The 24,624-nt window shown below is 33.6% G+C and overlaps 1 protein-coding gene across 2 annotated transcripts; it reads left to right on the top strand.

The window, feature by feature from the left end:
* The first annotated feature begins 233 nt into the window (after positions 1-233).
* On the top strand, positions 234-20,762 carry MTF2 (metal response element binding transcription factor 2). 2 transcript variants are annotated; one of them, XM_068962962.1, is made up of 12 exons: positions 234-329; positions 567-667; positions 1,061-1,209; positions 3,553-3,648; positions 4,569-4,637; positions 5,444-5,567; positions 12,647-12,714; positions 14,207-14,377; positions 18,516-18,621; positions 18,741-18,793; positions 18,906-19,010; positions 20,395-20,762. In XM_068962962.1, exons 1-12 carry the CDS (start codon positions 254-256, stop codon positions 20,750-20,752), a joined length of 1,476 nt encoding a protein of 491 aa, XP_068819063.1. In that variant the 5' UTR covers positions 234-253; the 3' UTR covers positions 20,753-20,762. The 2 variants fall into 2 exon arrangements, with proteins under 2 accessions (XP_068819063.1, XP_068819069.1); XM_068962968.1 differs by lacking the exon at positions 14,207-14,377.
* Positions 20,763-24,624: the final 3,862 nt, after the last annotated feature.

Raw genomic sequence — 24,624 nt, 5'->3', positions numbered from 1 at the left:
TAAATTATGCCCTTTGCCAAAAGGCAGATTAAATTGTGAAAGCAGACAGTAAGGCGTCTTCAGTTAAAGGGAGCTAGGGAGCAGAGAGATAGTGTTTTGTGTATAGTACTTTGCCTTGAGAAAACACCATTATGATCTGGGAAACAGATGTTGCCAGCATAGGCTGCTCTCTGCGTCAAAAAAGTAGTTTTGTTATATGGAACAATTCTTTATGTATATTTTAAATATTTCAGGAGCCACTGGAAGTGGGGAAATGGTCTGTACAATATGTCAAGAAGAGTATTCAGAAGCTCCCAATGAAATGGTTATATGTGATAAGTGTGGCCAAGGTAAGCATTGATTTGTTTTAATCTTGTGGAAACATTTTGTTATATACTTAATGCCCCTGTTGATCATTAATGATTAAAATCTCTTTACATTGGTAATTTGAAGCTCTTACCATAAGTTTAGTCATCACTTTTAAATATATTAATGTAGGAAAGAGAGTACTAAAATGCCTTCTTTAAATTGTGTTGCAGTATTTATTAATAAAATAGAATTTGCTTTATGCTTTTTTTGATATTAAGGATATCATCAGTTGTGTCACACACCTCATATTGATTCCAGTGTGATTGATTCAGATGAAAAATGGCTCTGTCGACAGTGTGTTTTTGCAACAACAACAAAGGTATCTTTTAAGTGTTTTGGGCTAATGCCCTAAATGGAAATTTGTAGGGCACTATCAACGTAATGATTGTGTACGTTGAAAGTTTATCTGAATGAAATGAGCAGTCAGTGCTGGGTAGAAAGAGGTACTGCTTATTGTTTGACTAATGATGCTTAAGTGACTTGCAACTATTCTTGCACTTATTTTCTGATAGTGGTCTTGGAGTTGGGGCAATAATTTGAAAGAAAAGACAACAAAATAAATAAAGATTATTATTGGTCAAACAGTTTGTGATGTGGTAAGAAATTTAGAATGCAGATTTCTTTGGAAGTTTCAGAAGCATTTTAAAATTAGAGAATTATATTTAAAATTTTATCCTTCACTCTTTTAAATAACTTTTTCCGTCTAATATAGAGGGGTGGTGCGCTTAAGAAAGGACCAAATGCCAAAGCATTGCAAGTCATGAAGCAGACATTACCCTATAGTGTGGCAGACCTTGAATGGGATGCAGGTCATAAAACCAATGTCCAGCAATGTTACTGCTATTGTGGAGGCCCTGGAGAGTAAGTAAATACAGTTATTTAATGCCCTTAATTTTTAGTTGCTTATATTATCTGGTTTATTTTTGTTAATGATTATGGTATCAGAGTGATAGTGAATTGTAAATGCATGAAAGTATCAATGAAGAAAATTGGGGAGGATTAGAGGCCATAGTTTAATTTATCTACCATTAAATGTTTGCTGAGTAAGCGAGTCAGCAAACAGTTCTAAGAATGTTTAGAAATTTACCTTTAATTTCTGATCACTGGTTCTAGTTCTGCTCTTTGAAACTAAACCCATCCATCTTATTTTTTGTAGAGGTAGCTCTTTAGTTAAGTCCAGTAATCATATTTCCCACTCTCTGAGTGACATACCAAGTGTTCTCTCATCTAGGCTAAAATCTCCATTCACATCAAACATTCTTTATGAACTCTGTCTTTGTTGGTCTTCAGTTTTTGAAAGTTTACTCTTGAAATATGGTGCCATGATTTCAAAATGGAGTGTTTCCAGGAATAGTCTGACAATATAACAAGGCTGTTAAAAGTTCTAGGTATTATGCTTCGGTTATTGCAAGAAAAGATTGTGTTACCTCTCTTTGGTTGACTATGTCCCATCATATTCTTTTGGCTCATTCTGGGTTTGTTGATGGTTGACTAAAAGTTCTTTTTTTCATATAAATTGATATTAAACCAAATTGTGTACCATGTATTTGTGCTATACGTAAAAAATGTTAGTGAATAACTTTACATTTAACTCTATTTAAATTATAATTATTGGTTTCTTAAATCTTATTGGACTCCATGTTTCTTAAGACAGAGGTGTTCTCTAGAGGATGCAGGGACATATAAGTTGTTTAGTGCTGAAAACGTGAATAAGTGAACATATAAATTATTTTTATTTCTTCATTTTATCTTGTCTCTGATCTTATGGAATTTTTATTTGTGGTTTAACATTTTTATAATATTTTTCAGTTTTTGTTCTCTTGCAGATTTGAAAAACAATAGGTCTGGTTTCTTTAAATCATTTATAAAAGAGATACAGTGAAAAGAGATGGATCTTTTTCCTTTAATCATTTATACCTAGTGTTTTGAAAGTGAAAGTGAAGCCGCTCAGTCATGTCTGACTCTTTGCGACCCCATGAACTGTAGCCTACCATGCTTCTCCATCCATGGGATTTTCCAGGCAAGAGTACCCGAGTGGGTTGCCATTTCCTTCTCCAGGGGATCTTCCCGACCCAGGGATCAAACCCAGGTCTTCCACATTTCAGGCAGACACTTTACCCTTTGAGCCACCAAGGAAGTTTATATACATTATTTTATGAAGCAGATTATTCATTGTTCTTTAATCTCTTGACTACATGAACTGTATTTGATATTGCTGACACTTTTAACACGTAACAGAGTACCTGGAAAATAGTATTCATTAGTCTTTTGCCTTACTAGTAGTTGTCTTGCCTTTGCCTGTGTATGGCTTAAGATTAATGGTGAGGCTCACTTAGTGAGCAAAAGAATTTGAAGAAAAGGTATTAATTTGGTGGCAAATAAGGATATTTATATATTAAAACCATGTACTAACTAAAAAGAGACTTAGCTTTAGCTGAAGATTCAGTTTTAGTATGTTCAGCTATCTGAAAGGGGACAAAAATCTGTCACAGAGCCTTTATACCGGTGGAGCCTTAGATTAGGTTTGTAATTATGTTAATCAAATTTATTAAATTGCTATACTTCTTTGCATTATAATGAACAAGAATGATGGAAACACAGGAATAAAGTTGCCTGTGGTCATTTGGTATATAGGACAAAATAGCTCTACATATTGGTGACTTCTGAGACTGTTGATGTGAAAAAAAAATTGCAGACTTGTCAAAGATCCTTTACTAATTTAGGACCCACATTTCCCAACTGGTCCAGTGGCAAAGAATCTGCCTGTGAATGCAGGAGACGCAGAGACATGGGTTTGATCCTGGGGTTGGGAAGATCCCCTGGAGTAGGAAATAGTAACCCACTCCAGTATTCTTGCCTGGAAAATTTCCATGGACAGAGGAACCTCGCAGGTTACAGTTCATGGGGTCGCAAAGATTCAGACACTACTGAGTAACTGAGTGTGTGCATGTGTGTGTGCACACACACACTCTTGTTAGCTAGAAATAGTAGACATAGCTTTCAAGAGCTTATAAATTCTCAAGAATAAAACACGAGAAGGGATGATGTAGTCAATAAACTTTTTGGAAAGGAAAAAATTTAACACAATATCAGAACTATGATGCTATAATCACAACTATATTCTGCACGTCACTTTTGTCGTGGTTTTTTTTAACCTTTACATCATGAAAGGTAGTAATTTTAATCTTAAATTTTTTTGTATAGCTGGTATTTAAAGATGCTACAGTGCTGCAAATGTAAACAGTGGTTTCATGAAGCTTGTGTGCAATGCCTTCAAAAGCCAATGCTATTTGGAGACAGGTGAGAGAAGGGCATTTGAGCTTTACTGACTCATTTATGGGCTTTTTTTTTTAGCTTTTAAAAGTTGTGTTTGCCTTTTCACATTTCTAAAGGTTTTTTTTTCCCCCAAGTTTGATTCGGAAACGGTTCAGCTTAGAGGGAAAATATTGTTTAATATACTTAAATTATACATAACTTTTTAAAAACACAATTTTTGTGCTTTTGGATATTATTACAGAAAGCTTTTAAAGTATTTGACCAGTGATTGTATTGTTACCTATTGCCCCACAATACGTTCTATTATACTTTTTTAAAAGAAGCTCAATTAGGTCTCATGATAGGCAATTGGAAAAGGCCACGGAACCTTGATGCACACAGTTTATATCTTAGATCTAAAGAATGTCAGAAGGCTGACCTAATGTCCTTTTTGATTAAGAGAATGTGAAATAGGGCTCTAGGAAGAAAAGTTATAGATAGAGCACTAAATGTAATATCAAAACCCTAGGTTTAAATCTTAGTTTATGCAGTTTATTGTTTTTCTGACCTTAGCAATGTCAGCTTGTCTTTTGGGCTTATTTTACCAGATTGTTTTGGACATGTAAAAGTAACAGTGACTATAGCATATGAGAGCAGCCATCACAATTCACAGTACAAACAAGTCATTAGTAAGCTATACTTATATGAATTTGTATGTGAATTCTGAAGGTCTCTAGTGGTTAAAAAAAAACTGATCCTGCCCCCCTCACCATATACAAACTGTTTCATTACTTGTCATTACTAGAGAAGAAATTCTTTACAGTGTCATGATTCAGATTATAATTTGCTTTGTTTATCAGTCCTTATGTCAATTGTAGGATATGTACTTGCTGAATATTAATTGTAATTGGTGAATAATTTGTACACACTCTTGCTTGCTCAGTTACAACTTTCTTTTTCTTTAGGTTTTATACATTTATTTGCTCTGTCTGCAGTTCTGGACCAGAATACCTCAAACGTCTACCATTACAATGGTAAGTATGGACCTTTCTATTAAGGAGCAAAAGAACAATTGTGTTTTAAATCTACAGGATGAAACTTTTCTATATACATTTACTTAGCTTAAAGAAAAATTTGTTCTTTATGCCTGGCTTTCTTTCTTTTCCTTTATTTATGCTCAAGCCTGATGTTATCTTTCCCAAAGGTTATCTAGTTTTATTGCTAAGGTAATAAGGCCATTCAGTTTCTAATGGTATAAAAAGTAACTTTGAAATATCTTTTAGATCTTCAAAATTCTTATTCATGTTTCTAGTTCTTTTGGGCCTTCAGAATACAGTAGAAGAGAGAAAGGTCTTATAATATGCCAGTTTCTGCCTCAGTTAAGTAATCCTTGGGCATGGGAAGTATGATGAATTTTGGAGATTTACTGAAAATGCTTATAGTAAGTACTTAGATATTTTTGTTAAATGTTTTACATATTTTAGGAAAAGATAGGATTTAATTAATGAATCAGATAAAATAAAACCTGTTAAAGTATGATCCATTTTATAGCTTATGTAGTAGTGAAAACGTGAAATTTTAGATCATAAATTAACTTTTAAACATCAGATTCTCTTTTAAGAAATCGAGTATCTTAAATTTTAGTTATTATTCAGGGTAAATTAATGTTTTTCATTTATTTTCATATATGTGATTTATTGTGAATATGACATGGTATTAACCATCTGTTCATCTAAATACTTTGGATTTTTTAATAGCTGGTTTTATAATAATGATGTGTGATTTAAAAATAATAACCAAAACATTATTTTCATATGATTTGGTTATTTTTGGATTCCAGGGTAGATATAGCACACCTATGCCTTTACAACCTAAGTGTTATTCACAAGAAGAAATACTTTGATTCTGAACTTGAGCTTATGACATACATTAATGAAAACTGGGATAGATTGCACCCTGGAGAGGTAGGTGGTCTCAGAGCTAACATCATTAGCTACTTAATGTCTCTTTTATTTTGTTTTTGTTGAAAGCAGCTAAGGCACATGTGCAAGCCATACATCTAAAGTAGCATTGTATTTTTAGATAGGGAGAAATAACTTTGGTGAGGCTATCAGGATCAGCCCTCATTCTCCTGTTTGTTGCCTGTTAACTTGAGAAAAAGTATAGGAGGAAATAAATTACTTAATCCTTCCATTTTCTGAAATGAGAATTGCTGTAGCTGAAGATAGAAGAGAGGGAGAAATCCTTATTACTGGGTATCCTGTGGTTCCTCCTTCTTTTCTTCTAAGTGTACTATAAACTTAAGAGATGTAATCAACATTCTTCATTTTTCTCTTTTTGGTACTCTCTTTTATATCTTTGACTTTCAGGAATAGTAGGACCTGGTAATAATGTCAGAATAATAAGAGAATGAAGTTACCTGAATTGAGGATTATCCCTCTCATTCTCACATCTCATTTTTCTTTTCATTTGCAAAGTGTAACCACTCATGCTGTTTGTGAAGAGGTTTTTTTTTTACAAAAAGCAGTATAAAAGTTAATGCGTGTTCATTGAAGATTTGGAAAATACTGAACAGCACAAAGAAGAAAGTAACTAGAGTAACTTTTATATTTACCTTTTTAAAGATTTATTTAGAATTATTAAAATACAGATATTAAATGTTAAAATACAGATACTAAATTTTTTGTTCTATAATATGTGGAATAGATGTGTGAATTTTAGTCATGTGTTACTTTTTGAGGCAAAAACTAAACTGATAGGAAATTTAGGAAGAATTTCTGCATTTGTAGCTTTTAGACAGGCAGTTTATAAGGTTTACATCAAATAAAGTATCAAGTTTCTGTTGTTGTTCTGGGGGTTTTATGAGGCATCAGAGAGTGCACAGTACACATTTATTAAAAGTAGTAGGTCAGTTGTATAAAATAAACACCTGTGATATACTTAGATTTTAAAATCAATGATACTAAAATCAATTGAGTTAAGAGTTTTGAGTGTTAGAAATTAGAATATAATATTCTCATTAAGTTTTCTCTTAAAAGCTTCTTTTAGATGACTGGAGAGAAACTGACTTGTAAATATGATAAATTTTAATAAACTGATTAGTAATTGGAGAAGAAAATGTAAGGCACTATTATTAAGTATATTGTTCTTTATAGTCATCTGAATATTTAATGTTCTCATACATTAATTTCAAATACTTTCTTCCTAGCAGTGATTCTTTTAGCACTTCATATGCAGATACATTTATATTTCTGTTAGTACACTTATGTTTTACGTGGTTGAAGTCTGCATTGGTTACTTCATGTAGATAATGGGCATGCATATAAAAACTCAAGTTGTCTATTTCAAATGCTATCATTTTTTATTACAATAAAAGATAACTTAAGATTTATTGAAGAAGCTGAAAGTAGAAAATAATAAAAACTACAGGCTGTTTTTTAAAGAAATGAGTTCAATTTATGAATTCTAGCTGTCTCAGTTCCAGCTGAACTTCTGCTATACATCAGAAAACATTTATTTCAGCAATAGGTACATGTTTTATTTTCTGAACCCTATGAGATAATGTCTTACATGTAAGAAATTTCAATTTCTTATTCTTTGCCCCAAACGGAAAAATATATCTTTATTTAAAAATTAAGAAAAACATGATTACAATCAAATATAACTTTATAACAAATGTTTTACTTTTCTAAGGAATGTTCCCATTTTGGGGAGCCATCAGATTTATTATCAGAAGAAGTGACTTTCTAGTCATTTCTCATTGTTCTTTTTCCACATTAAAAAAAAAAGAAAACATTCAGATTTAGTAGGTTAGTCATCTCATTCTCTGGTTATTTATAGATAGAAGTTCAGGTTTTAATTTTCTGTGTTAATACTTTACATCTTAATATTGTAATTAGTTTTTAGAGTGAAGTTTTAATGATAATGAGACCATAAAATTTGTAAATAATATTTGTTCATTGATTTTCATTTAGTTTACTTTTCAATGTTTGTGGTAATAGAAGCAAAGATAATACGGACGATGTATTATTCCTAATTATTAAAGTAGTAAATCTTTGGCTAAAATTGAATTGCAAATTGAGTTTTGTTACTAACTCAAAATTAGGTTAATAAAATTTTATTTTTATATTTGTATTAAAAATCTTTTTATAAAGTAACATTAATTATAGTTATTCGAAATGATGTAATAGAGTTGGCCCTTCGTATCTGGTTGATTTTCAGTGGTTGGAACTGAGGGATACTGAGGGCCAACTGTACTTTCAAAGCATGTGAATTACTACATCTAAGTATATTAAAGGTACACCTCAGAGATGCTGTGGTTTCAATTTCAGGCCACTGCAACAAAACTAATACGCTATAAATCAAATCACAAATATTTGGTTTCCTAGTGCATATAAAAGTCATGCTTGTACCACACTGTAGTCTTTGTGTGCAATAGCATTATGTCTAAGAAAAGCAATGTACATAACCTTAATTTAAAAACTGGGACTTCCCTGGTGGTCCAGTGGTTAAGACTTCACCCTCTAATACAGGGGATGTGGATTTGATCCCTGGTTGGGGAGCTGAGATCCCATATGCCTCCTGGCCAAAAACCCAAAATATAAAGCAGGAGCAGTATTGTGACAAATTCTGTAGAGATATAAAGACTTTAAAAATGTCCACATCAGAAAAATTTTAAAAAAGTAATGCTGTTGCAGGATGGTGCTGATGATAGTCTTGCACGAGGCAGTATTACTACAAACCTTCAATTTGTAAAAATTGTAGGATCTGTGATGTACAGTGAAGTGAGATACAATGAAAGAAGGTATGCTTATATTGGTTATTTAAGTACTTTAGAATATTGAAGTCATTTTGAACATCAGTTCTTATTATATATGCTGTAGACTATATGACAAAGATGTTTACGCTAGAATTTTAGAGAGTCCATTTTAGAGAGTACAGTTGACTGGAGTACATGGAGTTGGGGTATTGACCCTCTCTGCCATCAAAAATCACATACACCTTGAGTTGGCCTGCCCTGTCTGCAGTTCTGCACCTGCAGATTCAACTGTCCGCAGTATAGTACTGTAGTATGTATTTGAAGAAGTGAAGTGAAGTCGCTCAGTTGTGTCCGACTGTTTGCGGCCCCATGGACTGTAGCCTACCAGGCTCCTCTGTCCATGGTATTTTCCAGGCAAGAATACTGGAGTGGGTTGCTATTGCCTTCTCCAGGGGATCTTCCCGACCCAGGGATTGAACCCAGGTCTCCTGCATTGCAGGCAGATGCTTTACCCTCCAAGCCACCAAGGAAGTCCTAGATATATGTATTTAGTGGGGGATAAAAAAATCCATACATAAGTTGACCCATGCAGTTCAAACCCAGTTGTTCAGAGGTCAACTGTATATCCTTTCACACTGAAAGGTAAGGTTTAACGTATATATTTTCTTTTTTCTTGATTATTTTCAGGATTGCTATGTCAAGAGAAGCTGAAAGTTTTAGAACATGTTAGAACACAGTGATAATTTCCTTATGTGATCTTGGTAAACATCTTTCAGAGTTGGTACCTTAATGATTATCATATAGACTGAATCTAGTATTTGAGAAACTACTGTGTTTTGAATTATTTTTTTTTGAGATAGTAAAAATATGTAGTATGATTTGATACCCCAAATAAAAGTTGCTTAAAATTTTTACATAGAATGAAGTGTTTAGAATGAGGTTATATCAGATTGCTTTGGGAAGTTACAATGAGATATTAATACTTTTTGAAATCTGCCTGTTATCATTTGTCTTTACTTCCTAATGTGATTTGAAATTTCAGTTTCATAAGGACAGCCCACTTTTCTGTTAGCTGTGGTCTTAAGCTTTAAATACCTAAAAGGTTGATAGAGCAGTGGGTTGAGTGCTACTTTACTTGAAGGATATAGAGAGAAAAGCATAGATAAAATGAAATAATATGGCAGAAACAGTGTTTTGGCTAGAGAAAAATATAGTAGAAAAAATAAAAAATAGTAGAAAAATAGTAGAGGTGGTATAATACTTTTAAGGGAAAATTACAAGAAATCTGATTAAAAGCAGTACTTGGGGCCTTGAGTTGTATTAGCGTACAGAGTATATGTTGGTAAACAAATTACTAAAGCTGTTTGGCATACTTAAGCCTAGGTGGTGTGGAATTCAGTGTGGTAACTGAGGCATATATTTTATTGAAGGGAAGAATTTTAACTATATGTAATAGCATGTATCGCTGTACAGTAATACATAACCCTGAACGTGAAATCACAGTGTGAGATTAGTGTCAGTATAGGGAGGAACAAAAATGTTTCTTCTGTTGAAGATCTATGTTATAAACCTCATGGTCAGATGGAAGAACTAGACTCTGATGCTCTTCTAATACACATTATTTGATTAACAGTATAATACTTGCACACTCTGTTTTCAAAATACAGTGAGGGAACCTTTGACTGCATTATGCGAGTTGAAATAAACAGTCCTATGCAAAATACTCCTGGAGTGCTGGAAGAACTTACAGATAAAATTTGAATTCTCTAGGCAAGAATATTGGAGTGGGTAGCCATTCCCTTTTCCAGGGGATCTTCCTGACCCAGGGATTGAACCTGTGTCTCCTGCATTGCAGGCAGATTCTTTACCATCTGAGCCACCAGGGAGGCCCAGGAAATCATAGAGAACAGGTACCAAAAGAAAAAAAGAGTTTGTTGTGATTTTCAAAAAGTAAAAAGGAGTAGATTTGAGAAATTGTAAACTTTTGTTGTTGAATGTCAGCAAAATTGTAGAGCAGATTTTTCTTGTGAAGAATTAAAAAGCAATCAGAAAAAATATCACTAGCTTATTAGAATAAATCATGTTAAGTACCTGGTTTCTTTTTTGATACGGTTAGCAGCACTGATATGTCAAGTGCTAATGTGCATAGTATAACTCAGTTTTATATAAGATATTGGAATGTGAACTGGTTAGAATAAAATTTAAATGCATTTGTAACTAATGAGTTAGTAGCAAAACAGTCATTGGCTCGGAAATATTCTTGAGGGAGATTCTAATGGCAAGCCACAGGGTTCTGTTTTTGTCTCTATCTTCAGTTCAAGAAGGATGACAGAATCAGGAGAAAAAATCATCTCAAACACTGAGCTGAAAACCAAATCAACAGTAGTTATAAAATTTTTCTTTTAGGCTTAAATATACAAACAACAATATGGAAGAACAATGTATGATGGGGGATACTTGGCTTGATGGCAGTTGATTTAATGAGATTTTAGAGTTAAGATGGGAGTAGGGGACCAGGACTTTGGCCACCTCATGCGAAGAGTTGACTCATTGGAAAAGACTCTGATGCTGGGAGGGACTGGGGGCAGGAGGAGAAGGGGACAGAGGATGAGATGGCTGGATGGCATCACTGACTCGATGGACATGAGTTTGGGTGGACTCCGGGAGTTGGTGATGGACAGGGAGGCCTGGCATGCTGCGGTTCATGGGGTCGCAAAGAGTTGGATACAACTGAGTGACTGAACTGAACTGAAGTGGACTGAGGGGACCAGGAAGAAGATGGAAGTACTTAGCCAAGCTTAGTGTGAAATAATCATGTGATGGTGCTGCTAAACCTAAACATAACCTTAATACTTAGCCCTCTTACCTACTGTCAAATACTTGAAGAACTGCCTTGTATACAAGAGAATCCAGGAGGGAATGTTTTGTTCGCTCATGGAATGGGCTTCTTCATTAGGTTTCATCTGTGGTACTAGTTAAACCAAGGTTTCATGACTCTTGAGTACTATTAAAGGGATTACAGTATTAATGAAAACTTGAATTAGGTGGATATCTCATGTCTCTTTTGGATTATAAAGTCTGAGTCCATTATTTCTCCTTTAATAGAAATTTTCTGTCATTGGACACTTCAGAAATTATAGGAAGGTGTGGTATGGTTAAGGAGAATGAGCACCAAACTTTCTTACTTTCCTTTTCCTCTTAAAGTACCCAATACAGGCTCACAATGGGCTCTCAGTGAATGTTAAAGGAATGTACTTAATTGTCACTTGGGTTCAAATTCTACCTCTCTAGCTAACCAGCAGTGTGAATTTGGGCAATTTAGGTTTATAGCTGTTGAATAATTGGTAAAATAAAAGTAGATGACTGTAAAAGTCTCTTCTACCTACCATGTTATATTTGACAGATTTGTTTATTTTTTTTACTTGAAGGTCTGAGCTTTGGGAGTTTCAGCTGCTAAATAAAATTACTGGCAGTCATTTTAAAAGTCAGCGGTGGTATTTTGGAAGATTTTTTTGTTCATTTGTTTTAATTTTTATTGCTTTAATTGAAGATGGTATTTTATAATTTAATTTTTTTCTATTGGGCCCTAGTCTTTAAACTTTGAAGAAAAGGCAGAAATAACTCTGAAAGAAACTTTTTTGAAACAAAATAGAGTATTTTCCAGAATTGAATGTTTATATTTTAAAATGGTGTATGATGATAAAAAAAGTACTGAGTCACTTTGATTTTAGGTTTAACCAAAGTCTGTAATTGGTATGAAAACAAAATCCCTAAATTTGTTATTTTTTCAAAGTTATAGAGGTTGTTGGTTTGTGTTAGAAGTATTGAGAAGTAAAATGGCATGTTTATCATTACTTTTTATTTTCTTTCCTGTTAATATCTTATTAGAAGCTTTATAGTTGATATTAAAGTAATTCTAATGTATTATTACTTTCCCAGGTTATAGAATTAAAGTAAATTCAATGATAAATAATAAAATCCCATTTTTATTGTATTTTATAGTTTATGGTTCTTTCAAGCATATCATTTTATCTATACAAGTATTGATAGTAGTAAAGAAACTAGTAAAGGATTTATACTCTTTTTTATATGTGAGAAAACAAGATTTGAGAGGCTAAATGGCCTTAAGTCACAAAGCTGGTCAGTGAGGACCTGAAGTTAGAACTTTGGTCTTCTGACAACTAGTCAGTCAGCTTTTCTTTTGTATCACATGGCGTCTATCACCTGTGTATTACTAATCGATGAAATTACAGTGCACTAAATTGTTTTTTTGATACTTCACAGCTGGCAGACACACCAAAATCTGAAAGATATGAGCATGTTTTGGAGGCATTAAATGATTACAAGACCATGTAAGTTATTTTATGTATCCCTATGAGGGAGATATTTGGTAAATATAAGGAATAATGGCATTAAGAATTGTGAGATTGGTGTAGAGTTAATACATACCATTTTAATGTCCTCTCAGTCAGAGTAAACCAGTGATTCTCAAAGATTGAAGAGGGGAGGAGCAGTTCTCTGGAAATGTTGGAATGAAGGCATATCAGTATTTCAGGGGAATTTGGTCAGTTTAGTTGAAAAAGCATAATCAGTAATGACTTGTTCTTATAATTTAATCTGCTGAAAGTAAAACAGAATTGTATTAGCTGGTAGGAATATGCAGAAGATAGGGGGATATATTAAAGAGAAGATAGGTTTTTAAATGATTGAGGTCTTCTATGATTTTAAGTTTAGTTAGTGCCATCTTTAGGAATGAGTAGTAGTATTAGTGATCTAAGTTTTTGATAATTAAGTGACATTGTTTGATATAGTCTTATATAAATCTTTCCTTTTTTTTTTAAAGGAGCATATCTACATCTCTTAAAAATATTTTAAAAAGGCAATAGAAATAAAATGTATATGCTGGTTTCAACCAGCTATTTAATTATAACATTTTTGTTTGTAACATGTTGCTTTTTTTGAACTTAGCAACATTTCCTCATTAATAAATGTTATAATTACAAGTGGTTAGATCTTTAGGACAACTTAAAGCCATAAAGTTACCTGAGCAGTTACTGTGCTGGTAAAAATACTTCATAGGACAATGAATTCTGTAATCCCAATTTAGTGTGCTAGAAATACTTTTGTTCCTACTATGGTAGAAATGGGAGCTCCCGTTTCTCACACTTATATAAAAGGTGAATGGCAATCCAAGCACATGGTAGTGGTTCTTAGGCCAGGCATGCTCTAGTAGAGCTAAGAGGTTATTTTAGAATAAGGACTCTAAGGACTTTGGGAAACGATTAAGGAACATATATTTCAGAAACCCAAGCCCACAAGAAATGTCACCTCTGCTCCAGGTTATTTCCAATTCCAGATCTGACATGCTAGACACTGCTTTTATTTTCTGGGCCTCTAGGATTGATGTACTTTTTTCCAGTGCTCTTACCTATTTCTTTCCTCACCTATTCACTCTGAAATAGAATTCTGTTTTCCCTAAACCTTTTTTGAGGTGTTTGTAACAGATAAGACTAAAAATGTGGAAAAGTACATTGAGACTAAAAGAGATACCACTCTGTACTCTTCTTTCTTTAAAAAGTTAGATGCTACATTTAAAAAAGAAAAGCGGACATGTGTTCCTAGCGGACATGTGTTTTTCCTTCTAACACTATTTCTCTCTCCTACTCCCCTGTCATATCCTACTGTGGACTGGCTCTGGGGCAGATAAGAATCCAATAAAGCAAAGGGAAAAAACAAGAGCAAGGGGGTAGTATTGGGTAGACTTTCATGTGTTTTACGACTGAGGGTCTTCCATGTATATGTGTTCAGTTTTTAAATTTTTAGTTAATTGTTTTTTAAATTTAGGTTTATGTCTGGGAAAGAAATAAAGAAGAAGAAGCATTTGTTTGGGTTGCGAATTCGTGTTCCTCCTGTGCCACCAAATGTGGCTTTCAAAGCAGAGAAAGAACCTGAAGGAACCTCCCATGAATTTAAAATTAAAGGCAGAAAGGCATCCAAACCTATATCTGAATCAAGGTAAAAGTTGATCTGTGGGTTAGTTTTTCTCTTTAGCTCATTTGTAACTAAAAATGTGTGTTACTTAAGCCTCATTAGTATATTTGAAAGTACAAGTGGCAGTGACCCTGATTTGTTATCCTATTTAAAATTTCTCGCTTGAACAAGTTACAAAGAGTTAATGCTAGATGTTTATTTATTTACTATAGATCTAAGGCTTTCCCGGAATAGGCCCTATTGATTTTGTTCAGCATAAGTATCTATTCCTTTGTTTGTTCATTTCTCATTCATTTGTTCATTCATTCTGTTTATCAAGCACCTTACTGTCTAAGTGCTGGAGATATAATAAATAAGACCTTCTTTCTGCCCTGGTGGGGTTTACATTATAATGGGGAAGAAAGGTGGTAAACAAAATAATTACAGATCATGTTAATACCATTTAGGAAATAGCAAACAGATTTAGACTGTACTGGGATGGATAGAGATATAGGGGTCTACTTTAAGAAAGAGGCTTAAGAAGGCTTGTTTATGATAATATTGAAGCTGAAACTTTAAAGAATGAGAATGACCTAACAATGTGAAGAATAAAGGGAAGAATACTTCAGGTAGCAGAAATAACAAGTGTGAAGCTATGAGGCATGTTCTAGGAACTTTCAGAAGGCTACTAAGGTGTGAACAAGGGCTGGAGAGAGTAGCATTGGGTACTGGAATGGTTGGGTGGGGCTTGGTCATGTGTTTTGTAGACCTCATAAGGAGTTTCGGTTGTTTTCTCAGAATAATGGGAAGCTATTTAAAGATGTATGTACACTGAATTATCTTTTAAAATACTTCTCTGGATCTGTTTGGAAAGCAAATCTATAGAAGTAAGTAGAAACAAGAAAAAATGAAGACTTCCAGTTTTCTAGGTGAGAGATAATGGTGGCTTGTGCAGTTGTAGGTGATAGCAGTCAAGTAGAGAGAAAATAGATTCAAGATTTCCACTGGAGGCATAATTTGTTGGCTTTGCTAATGAATTAAAATTTTAAAGGAAGGGCAAGATAAAGTTATACAATGCCCAGATACCTTGTTTGAGCAACTAGTGGGTGGTCATGTCTGTTACCAAGAACTGGAAGAATAGATTTTGATGACATGAATAAAGCATTTTTCCATTTCAGACTCATTTAGTTCAAGATTCTTATGAGGAATATCTAAGTGATAATGATGTTAGATACAGGCAATTGGGTGTGTTCAGTCAGGAGCTCAGGACACATGATAATAAATTTTGAAGCTGATTTATAAAACCATGAGAATGGATGATATTACCTAGAGAGAGAAAAGAAGAGAATGTGGCCCAGAATAATGTCCTGGTATTATTTAGAGATTTGGAAGAAGTGAAATAAATGTAGGAGATGACTAGAAAACGGTCATTGAAATAGGAGGAAACTAGGAAAGTTTGATGTCATGAAAACCAAGTGAAGGAGAGTGTTTGAGAAAGATATGGGTCTATTAAACAGTACTGAATGTTGCTGAGAGGCAGGTTAAGATGAGAGAAAAATGTTTATTGGATTAGATAACATTTTGTTATTAGTGATTTTGACAAAAACTATTTTTCTTAAGTGTTAAAGGTAAAAGTCAGATGGCAGTAGGACAATATGATCGAATCCAGCACTGCTCAACTTACTGTCAAAACTGGTCTTTTTCTACAATTAGGGACATGGGAAGATTCAAAATAATGATGATGACAGTAATACAGGAAAAGGGAAAAAAAGGAAATACTTGTTAAGAATTTTGAAAGAGAATGAAGAAAGTGGGAAGGGTATGTGTTGTCAACTCTCAGAAGTAGTTTCACTGTATTGTTAAGGGAGAGAAGTAGACAAATGGAATGGAAGCTGAATCTAGTGATGGTTTTTTAAAAATAGATATAAGACAATTGTAACCTGTTTCTGTATGTCAGTGGAGGAGAATGATACAGAAGAAAGAGAGGTAACTGAAGATATTGTAAAGTCTTTGAGAAGACATAAGAGACAGGATGTGGGAATCTAAATGTGGGATTGACCTTCTAAAGCAGGACTTAACATCTTTCTGTTGAAATGGAAAGAAAAAGAAGTGAAGTGAAGTCGCTCAGTCGTGTCTGACTCTTTGCGACCCCATGGACTACATGTAGCCTACCAGGCTCCTCTGTCCCTGGGATTTTCCAGGCAATAGTACTGGAGTGGATTGCCACTCCAGTGGAGTACAAATGCTAATTCTGTGATGACTGAAGTTATTGCCTAGTAGCTTCTGTTTTCTCAATGAAATGATGAGGCAAAGAAAGCTGAGAGAGAATAAGGAGCCAATACATAAGGTATGAGTTAATCATCATGGTGAATAAGAAAAAAATAATTACAGAGGGTTGTCAGTGCTGTGTATCCATTTGAGTTAGTAATAAAGTAGATAGTACTTTAAGGGTTTTTTTTAATGAAGGAAAATAATACTATTCCTGTTACTTTCAGATTTTTATTATTAATCTTTTTCTAGCAGTTGTTTATATTATAAATTAGAAAAAAGATTTCCACAATCTTTCTTGTTCCTATTTTGATTTTGATAGGACATTCTGTCTGTGGTAGTTATCAGATTTTCATTTGATGTGATCAGATAATGGTTCAACTTTCTCTTTCAGTTCATTCTGGGCCCTATGTATGAATTGGACTAAAGGGTACTTTCTTTAGTCCAGGGGTCCTTTGTAAATGTTATGTTGATCATCCTGCCAATAAAATAAATGTACACCCCACCCATCTTATCCTTGGATAAGATTTTGGATTATAGTTCTAGTTACACTTTCTTCCTCTACTTCTCTACTTTCTCTTTCCTCGTACTTCCACCTTTATTTCCCCAAACCAGTTTGGTGAGGAGGGATAGTCATTTCTTGTTTTCTCCATTCACCTCTTTCTAGCGTATTATATAAATCTGTTCCTTTACCTTGTTTTTTAATTCAGTTTTTCCTGGATAATGTTATTGTAGCACTTAACCCATTTTATTATTCTGCTTACATACATGTTTATTGTCTTCTATCTATAGTGTGTGTGAAAGTCACTTAGTCATGTCCTACTCTTTGTGACCCCATGGACTATAGCCCCTGTCAGGCTCCTCTGTCCAACGAATTCTCTGGGCCAGAATGCTGGAGTGGTTAGCTGTTGCCTTCTGCAGGGGATCTTCCCAACTTAGGGATGGAACCCAGGTCTCCCACATTGCAGGCACATTCTTTACTATCTGAGCTACCAAGGAAACCCAAGGATCCTGGAATGGGTAGCCTATCCCTTCTCCACAGGATCTTTCTGACCCAGGAACAGGGGTCTCCTGCATTGCAGGTAGATTCTTTACCAGCTAAGCTACCAGGGAAGATCTCAAACCCCTTAGTACAGGGAACATTTTTGTATTATAGTATTCCCTTTATATGGAGATGTTTACTGATTAAATGAAATAGATGTTCTGTGTATTGGTATTTGTCATTTTTCCCTTCTGTTAATTAGATATGTTCTTGACCTATTTCTTTTTTTCTCTTCTTATGCTTGATTTTTTCCTTTATGTCTCTAAAATGGTTTTCTAAAACTTTCTAATTTTGTCCTTTGAATGATTCCCCTGCACAATATGAAGGATTCCTCCTTTACATTCTCCAACCTCTTTCTGATTAGCATCATTCAGGAACCCACAGGATATTTCTATTTAGAGCTACTGTATAGGGACTGAACAGTTTTAACATAGATACTTCCTGGCTCCATGAGGTTAACTACTGAATTCATACTACTGAATTTAGTACTAAATTCTTGAAACATCCTCCAAGTACCTACATAGTAACAACCTAAATGAAATAATTGAACTTAAAGAGTTTTGAAATCTTCCATCCAATACAGTAGTACTTTTTTTGTTTGTTTGGTAAAAAATTTTTAGGTGATGTGTATTTTTCAAAATTGTTATTAGGGAACTTTTTTCCTTTAAACCTTTCATATATAAATATCTCTTTAAGAAATATTTATTCAAATTAAAATATATTATCTGTGAACTTGACTAAACTTGTAGATTCAGCTTAACTTTGTTTTTATAATCTAATTACTACATAAGTAGAGGTTATGACAGTACATATTGTCCACTGTCTTTGTTTTCTTTCTGCAGAGATTAAATACATAATGGTTTTATGTTTCAGGGAAGTAAGCAATGGCATAGAAAAAAAAGGAAAGAAAAAATCTGTAGGTCGTCCACCTGGCCCATATACAAGAAAAATGATTCAAAAAACTGCTGAGCCACCTTTGGTAAGAGGATATATTGGTCTCTGTTCTCAGAGCAGAAGTCTGCTTGAAATTACTGAGAAACTAATTTCTTTTCGTTACTTTTAGAAACCATTCTTTAAATTTTTGTTTTTCTTTTCCAGGATAAGGAGTCAATTTCAGAGAATCCTAGTTTGGATTTACCTTGTTCTATAGGGTAAATAGAAAGTTATTTTCGCCTATCCTAGGAATTTTCTTCTTGGGGGGGAATTAGTATTTCTATTGTTATGTAATATAGTTGTTATACCGTTTAAATTCTTTTGTCTCAGGAGAACTGAGGGAACTGCACATTCATCCAATACCTCAGATGTGGATTTCACGGGTGCTTCCAGTGCAAAAGAAACTACCTCGTCTAGTATTTCCAGGCATTATGGGTAGATATTTTATGTTCTTATTCTTAACTAATTTTCCTCTAGAGTTTCTTCTTTGTAAAATGATGATTAAATACATTTTTAAGAATTGAAAGTGATACCAGTTTGTCTTGCAGCTTTTGAGATGCCGTCTATATATAGATATTTTAGGTTGTTAATATTCATCTGAGTATTTTTACTTTTCAGAGCACAGATGTTAAGATTTTCAAATTTGTCAGGAATTTTGCTATGTACACAAAGAAGAGGTATCCTGGTGTTTATAGGTGTGCTCTTTTCTGCGAGACCTTTTTATACTTTTAATATACAAGTGTGAATTTTTTTTTTAATAAGTTGGAATCAAGCACACAAACCTTTTTATTAGAAAAAGGATTTTAAACTCAGGGTTTTTTTTTTATCAATAGCAGACTTTCCCTCTAGTATTTTTTTTTTTAACCTAACTCTTTAGAAAGGCAACTTTTTCCTGAAGTCTGATGTATCAGGTAAGAAAAATTTAGTTTATTTGGGGCCAGAGCCATGAGCTTGTAGATTTTATACTTCCCTTTGTTTAATTTTTGTTTTTACAACCAAGCATTCTGTTAAGCTTGTGCACATTATCTTTTTTTTTTTTTTTGTACATTGTCTTGTTTAATTTTTAAAACAGTCTTTTGAGTTGTTTCCATTTTGTAGATAAGAAAACTGAGACTTACAGGGTTTTTGTAACAAGCCCAAGATGGCATGTGCATTAGCAAATAAATACAAAACTGGGGTTTAACTTGGGCAGTAGAATTTAGTGGCTATATTATATTTTGACCTTGTTTTATAATATCATAAAATCTTTTAATCTTTGAACTCAAAGCTTGTTTTGTTTAGTCCCTTCACTTAATCTCTTAAGAGAACACAGAAGATAAAGAGATTTAAATTTGACCGATATCATGTTGAGCTATACCAAGGGTATAGTTTAGGCTTATTTCAGTTTATTATATTACTTAACAATAGGCCTAGAATTGATAGCCAAGAGAACTTTTGTACTGGTTCTGCCATCAGTTAAAGCACATGTAAAGGTGTCTTTTATGTAATAGGTGCTTATTAAATATTTCTTGCACTGAGTGAATGAATGAATGAACTTTCTTCTTTTTAATGATAAAAATGTTGACAAGATCTGACTTAAAAATCCTCTTGGTAAGTAAGAATTTGCCTTGTTGGCTTCATAAATCAAAATTTCCTCTGATTCTTTTAAGCTTAATAGTACATAGTTAAGGAAGAAAAGCTCTTCAAAGGTCAGCCCCAAGAAGGTGATTGAATTTAATGAAGGCGAGTGATAATCCATTTCATATAGCATTTGTTGTTTTGATTTGGCTGATTTTTATGTCAGCAAGGGTAGACAATTGTGGCCTTTTTTGTTCTGTAGATTATCTGACTCCAGAAAAAGAACTCGTACAGGAAGATCTTGGCCTGCTGCAATACCACATTTACGGAGGAGAAGGGGTCGTCTTCCAAGAAGAGCACTCCAGACTCAGAACTCAGAAATTGTAAAAGATGATGAAGGCAAAGAAGATTACCAATTTGATGAACTCAACACAGAGATTTTGAATAACTTAGCAGATCAGGAGTTACAACTCAATCATCTAAAAAACTCCATTACCAGTTATTTTGGTGCTGCAGGTAGAATAGCATGTGGTGAAAAATACCGAGTATTGGCTCGTCGGGTGACACTTGATGGAAAGGTGCAGTATCTTGTGGAATGGGAAGGAGCAACTGCGTCCTGACTGTAGGACTGAACATTATGTTCACTGCACTCTCATTTTCTGTAGGTACAATTCAGAACCCTAAAGGAGTCTGGCTTTTACTATCTTTAAAAAGGTTAAAAAAAAAATCACATAAGATGATACTAGCCTTAACATGTACTTGTCAATGTTATGGATATTGTCATAAAAAGATATCTTTTAAAAATCAGAGACTTAATTTTTTAAAGCTTAAGATTTGTAGAATGTTTCTAGGATAGGATATTAAAAATGATTCAAACCCATGCATGGTGTTAGATAATTTTTCTAATTATTCCATTGAGTCAGTTTTTGTGGTTAGTGGTTCTCAGAGCAAACTGATCATGTAGATAGATAGCACAAGTATTTGGAGAAACATTGTCTGTTTTGTTACCAAAATGTTGGAAAAAATTTATTTCAATACCTTTTAGAAGTGCAGTGTATATAATGCCTACTAAAAGACTGTAAAATACTGAAATTTTCTTTCAACAAAGTGTAAAAAATATATTGAGCCTGTAAATTGCTCTGTGACTAGACTTCATTGTCGTCTTAATATATTCTTTGCATGTGCATATATATACACACATGTGTATATATATGTGTGTGATTGATTATGTGACCTATGCAATACAAATTATGGGAATGGGCAGCTTTGGAGTATATATCCCATAATTCTTTTTTCAGGAATAGTTGCAGTATTTACACAGCAGCATTTCTTCTCAGGCTTTTATTGGGTGCTGTTGCTTGCTATGTATGAAGAGAAATGTGTCAAACAAGTTTAGTGTGTTCTGAAGAAGGGTGTGAACAACAGTGTTCATGGGCTTTTTCGAATGCTTTTCATTATCAGTCTTTGTAACTCAGCTGTTCAGTACCTAAAACAAATTCAAATAGTATGAACATTATCTCCTACTAGAAGTAACATTTTCAGATTTTCATGGCACATTATGATTGTAAATGTCTCTCAGTTTTAACAGTAAGTCTATAGGAATCCCGTGAAGATTCCTGAAATGTCTGTAGTAACTGTTAGTCATGTTGAATAAGTGTAGTATGAACAAAGTATTTTATTGCACAGGGTTAACAAACAGTGTGTTGCCTGCGAGGCAGCTGCTGTTTTATTACAACATTACCTCTTGTTTTTATGAAATGTACCAAGATTTAAATTGATAACTTTATTTTACATGTGTTTTTTTTTTTTAAAAAGTTTCTTTTATCACCAGTGTTAGAGTTGTCTTCTGTTTCTTTTTGTTTTGTTTATTTGTTTTCTTTTTTAGCCAAAGAGTAAACAGAAGAATATTCTTATTTTGGTGGCTGTTCATTTTACTCTTAAAAGTGATTGGTGGATTTTAGCCTAAAAATTGGAGAGTTTGCCACCAAAATGAAAAATATGTAAAGTGTAGTGATTACAGAGCGGTTAAAAATGTGGGTTAGTGCTTATTTATTCCATTGATTGATTATTTGACTGTTTATAAGAAAGTTGCTTTATTTCTTTAAACATCTTCAAAAGATGACCTTTTCTTGTCACATTATAGCCAAAAGAAGCAGAGAACTTCGTAGTCCTGCATTTGGTTCCTGGTTGGCCAGGTATAAATGAGCTTTACAAAAGTGCAAATTAAGAACTGTCACTTCTGTTTACCTCCACCAAAACTTGATTTTCCCCTAGCTATTAATTTAAAGTTGCCTTTCCTGCAGCTGCAATATTTTGAATAACACACAAGAGTTTGTGTTGATTTTGAATGTTTGTTTATATCTAGGGGTAATGGAAAATGTAAATCCCGTGTAACCTTATTCACTCCACCTGTATCATATTATTTCATTTTCCCCAAAGTCCTTTAATTCTAACTGAACACCAGCAGTATTTTTAGTAATTCTTTCTTTAGCATACTTGGAAGATGATTTATTAAGCTGAACTGTCTTTAGACGTAATTATTGTGAATGTCTGTTTTATTTTATCATGGTGGTTCACATGGCTCTGATGTTCAGTTTGTATTTTTGGAATTGCTTTACTTAGAATTAAAACAGACGAACATTAAATGTGTGTATTTTTTAAAGAGCTAATGAGTTTTGCTTCTGTATTTTGCTGAAAATACACACTAGTGCAGTAGATGGCTGCTTTTATCTAGCCAGGGAGCTAAAGAGTTTCTAGTTCTGTTGTAAATATGTTCACTTGAGTTAATCTTTATAAATCTTTACTTTCATTTTCCTCTTGTCCTCCCAATAAATATTAATAATTATTTCATGCTCAATTTATATGATCCTCTGAAGAAATGAATTATGTTTAGCCAGCTTGTACACTTTATGCTTGAAAGGCAAGATATCTCCCTGTCACCAAACTTCAAAAAAATTCAACTTTTCAACTGTTTTCTTCTTACCTATATAGAAGGTGTTAGGGTTTACATAAAAGGATTTCCTTTTTTCTTTTTCCTGAAAGGCTTTGCCCCAGGCTACAGGAAGAAAAGATGTAGAAATAGTATACCTTATTCATTTTTACTCAAATATATTTTATAAATACCCTGATAGTCATGGATAAATACGGATTCTAAGGCCTTTAGGTGATCAAACAGAATATAAGCTATCAGAGTTAATCTGTCAGTTCTAATGTAAGAGTGATGAAGTCAGATCTTATCTTGTTGGATTTATTTTGTTACTGAATGTTTAATAGAAGTGAATGTTCACTGATAAGTAAGTTTGAGGGTATTTCTTCTTGTTTTATTTGCAAGGTATGTTTAGTTTCTATTGTGTATATATTAAGATTTCTGTTAGTGTTAGGGTAGAAATAATTTGGGGGCTATTTGATTGAGTTTTTATTAGGTATTATAAAGTTTTGCTTGGAACCTGATCTGATTTGTATAGTTATAGCAAACTTGTACTCCGGTTCTAGGGTTGTTTGAATGAGAATATAATGGCAAAGGAGGATGTCTGTGCTACGTTGGACTACCTTTATGAATATACTTCCAGAAGTCTCCTTCAGTTTCTTCTTTGGCAGTTTCCTCAGGGGAATAAAAATTTGATAGTTAAATGTAAAGTGAGAATTTTATCATGGAATTTGTTTATAATTAGTAGCAGTTAAGAAACTTGATATCTGTCTGATACAGATTTGAAGATGGAGGAACTGTGAAAGCAAACTGGTTGGCTCTCTAAATAACAAATAGATGGGAGCAAGTAACTTTTAAGTCATAATGTCAAAATATCTTAGAGCAGTAAATGGATCAAAATGTAATACTGTAGTTATAGTTAGAAGAAGGTGGCAAATTAAGCAGTTCATTCTTTATTTCTTACCTTGCCTCACTTTTACTCAATAAAATCTCTTTCTGCTTTTTTTTCCTTCTTGTGGCCTGTGGTATGTTGGATCTTAGATCCCTGATTAGTGATCAAACGGGTACCCCCTACATTGGGAGAGCAGAGTATTAACCATTGGACCACAAGCAATGTCCCACTCTGCTTTTTACCCATGTAGTTTCTCTTTGTCGGAGATGATGCTTGGATGCTTAGTAATAGCTCCTCACTTTTGCAGTATCTTCAAGGAATGTGATTTCTCGTTCAAGAAAATTTTCCACTGGATTTAAGCAAGCCAACAAATGAATAAAACCTTCATAGTTGATAAAATGAATAAAACTTTCATAGATGATAAAACTTAATAATACCTAATTAAAAATCAAATAGCCCCAAAATTATTTCTACCCTAACACTAACAGAAATCTTTATGTACTTATTGCATAAAGCAAAACTGTGTCCTGTTTAAAATCATTAATTTCTGTTCCTTATATTTAATGAAAGGTATTCAGTCCTTTTTTCCCTTCTACCTTATGACCTGCTTTCCCAATTAGGGGGCAGTATTTGTGCCCTAAATGGGCACAAATTGGTTTAGGAGTAGGGTTGGA

This window comes from Capricornis sumatraensis, chromosome 2 (assembly GCF_032405125.1).
Source record: "Capricornis sumatraensis isolate serow.1 chromosome 2, serow.2, whole genome shotgun sequence".
Lineage (NCBI taxonomy): Eukaryota > Metazoa > Chordata > Mammalia > Artiodactyla > Bovidae > Capricornis > Capricornis sumatraensis.
The sequence above is the reverse complement of the archived record's forward strand: the minus strand, read 5'-3'. Positions and strand labels throughout refer to the sequence as shown.

Excerpts from the sequence above, each read along its gene's own strand:
- MTF2 (XM_068962962.1), top strand. The coding sequence starts at position 254 with ATGGTCTGTACAATATGTCAAGAAGAGTATTCAGAAGCTCCCAATGAA. Across the intron at positions 3,649-4,568 it reads CCAATGCTATTTGGAGACAG|GTTTTATACATTTATTTGCT; the intron begins GTGAGAGAAGGG and ends CTTTTTCTTTAG. Across the intron at positions 19,011-20,394 it reads AGTATTTCCAGGCATTATGG|ATTATCTGACTCCAGAAAAA; the intron begins GTAGATATTTTA and ends TTTGTTCTGTAG.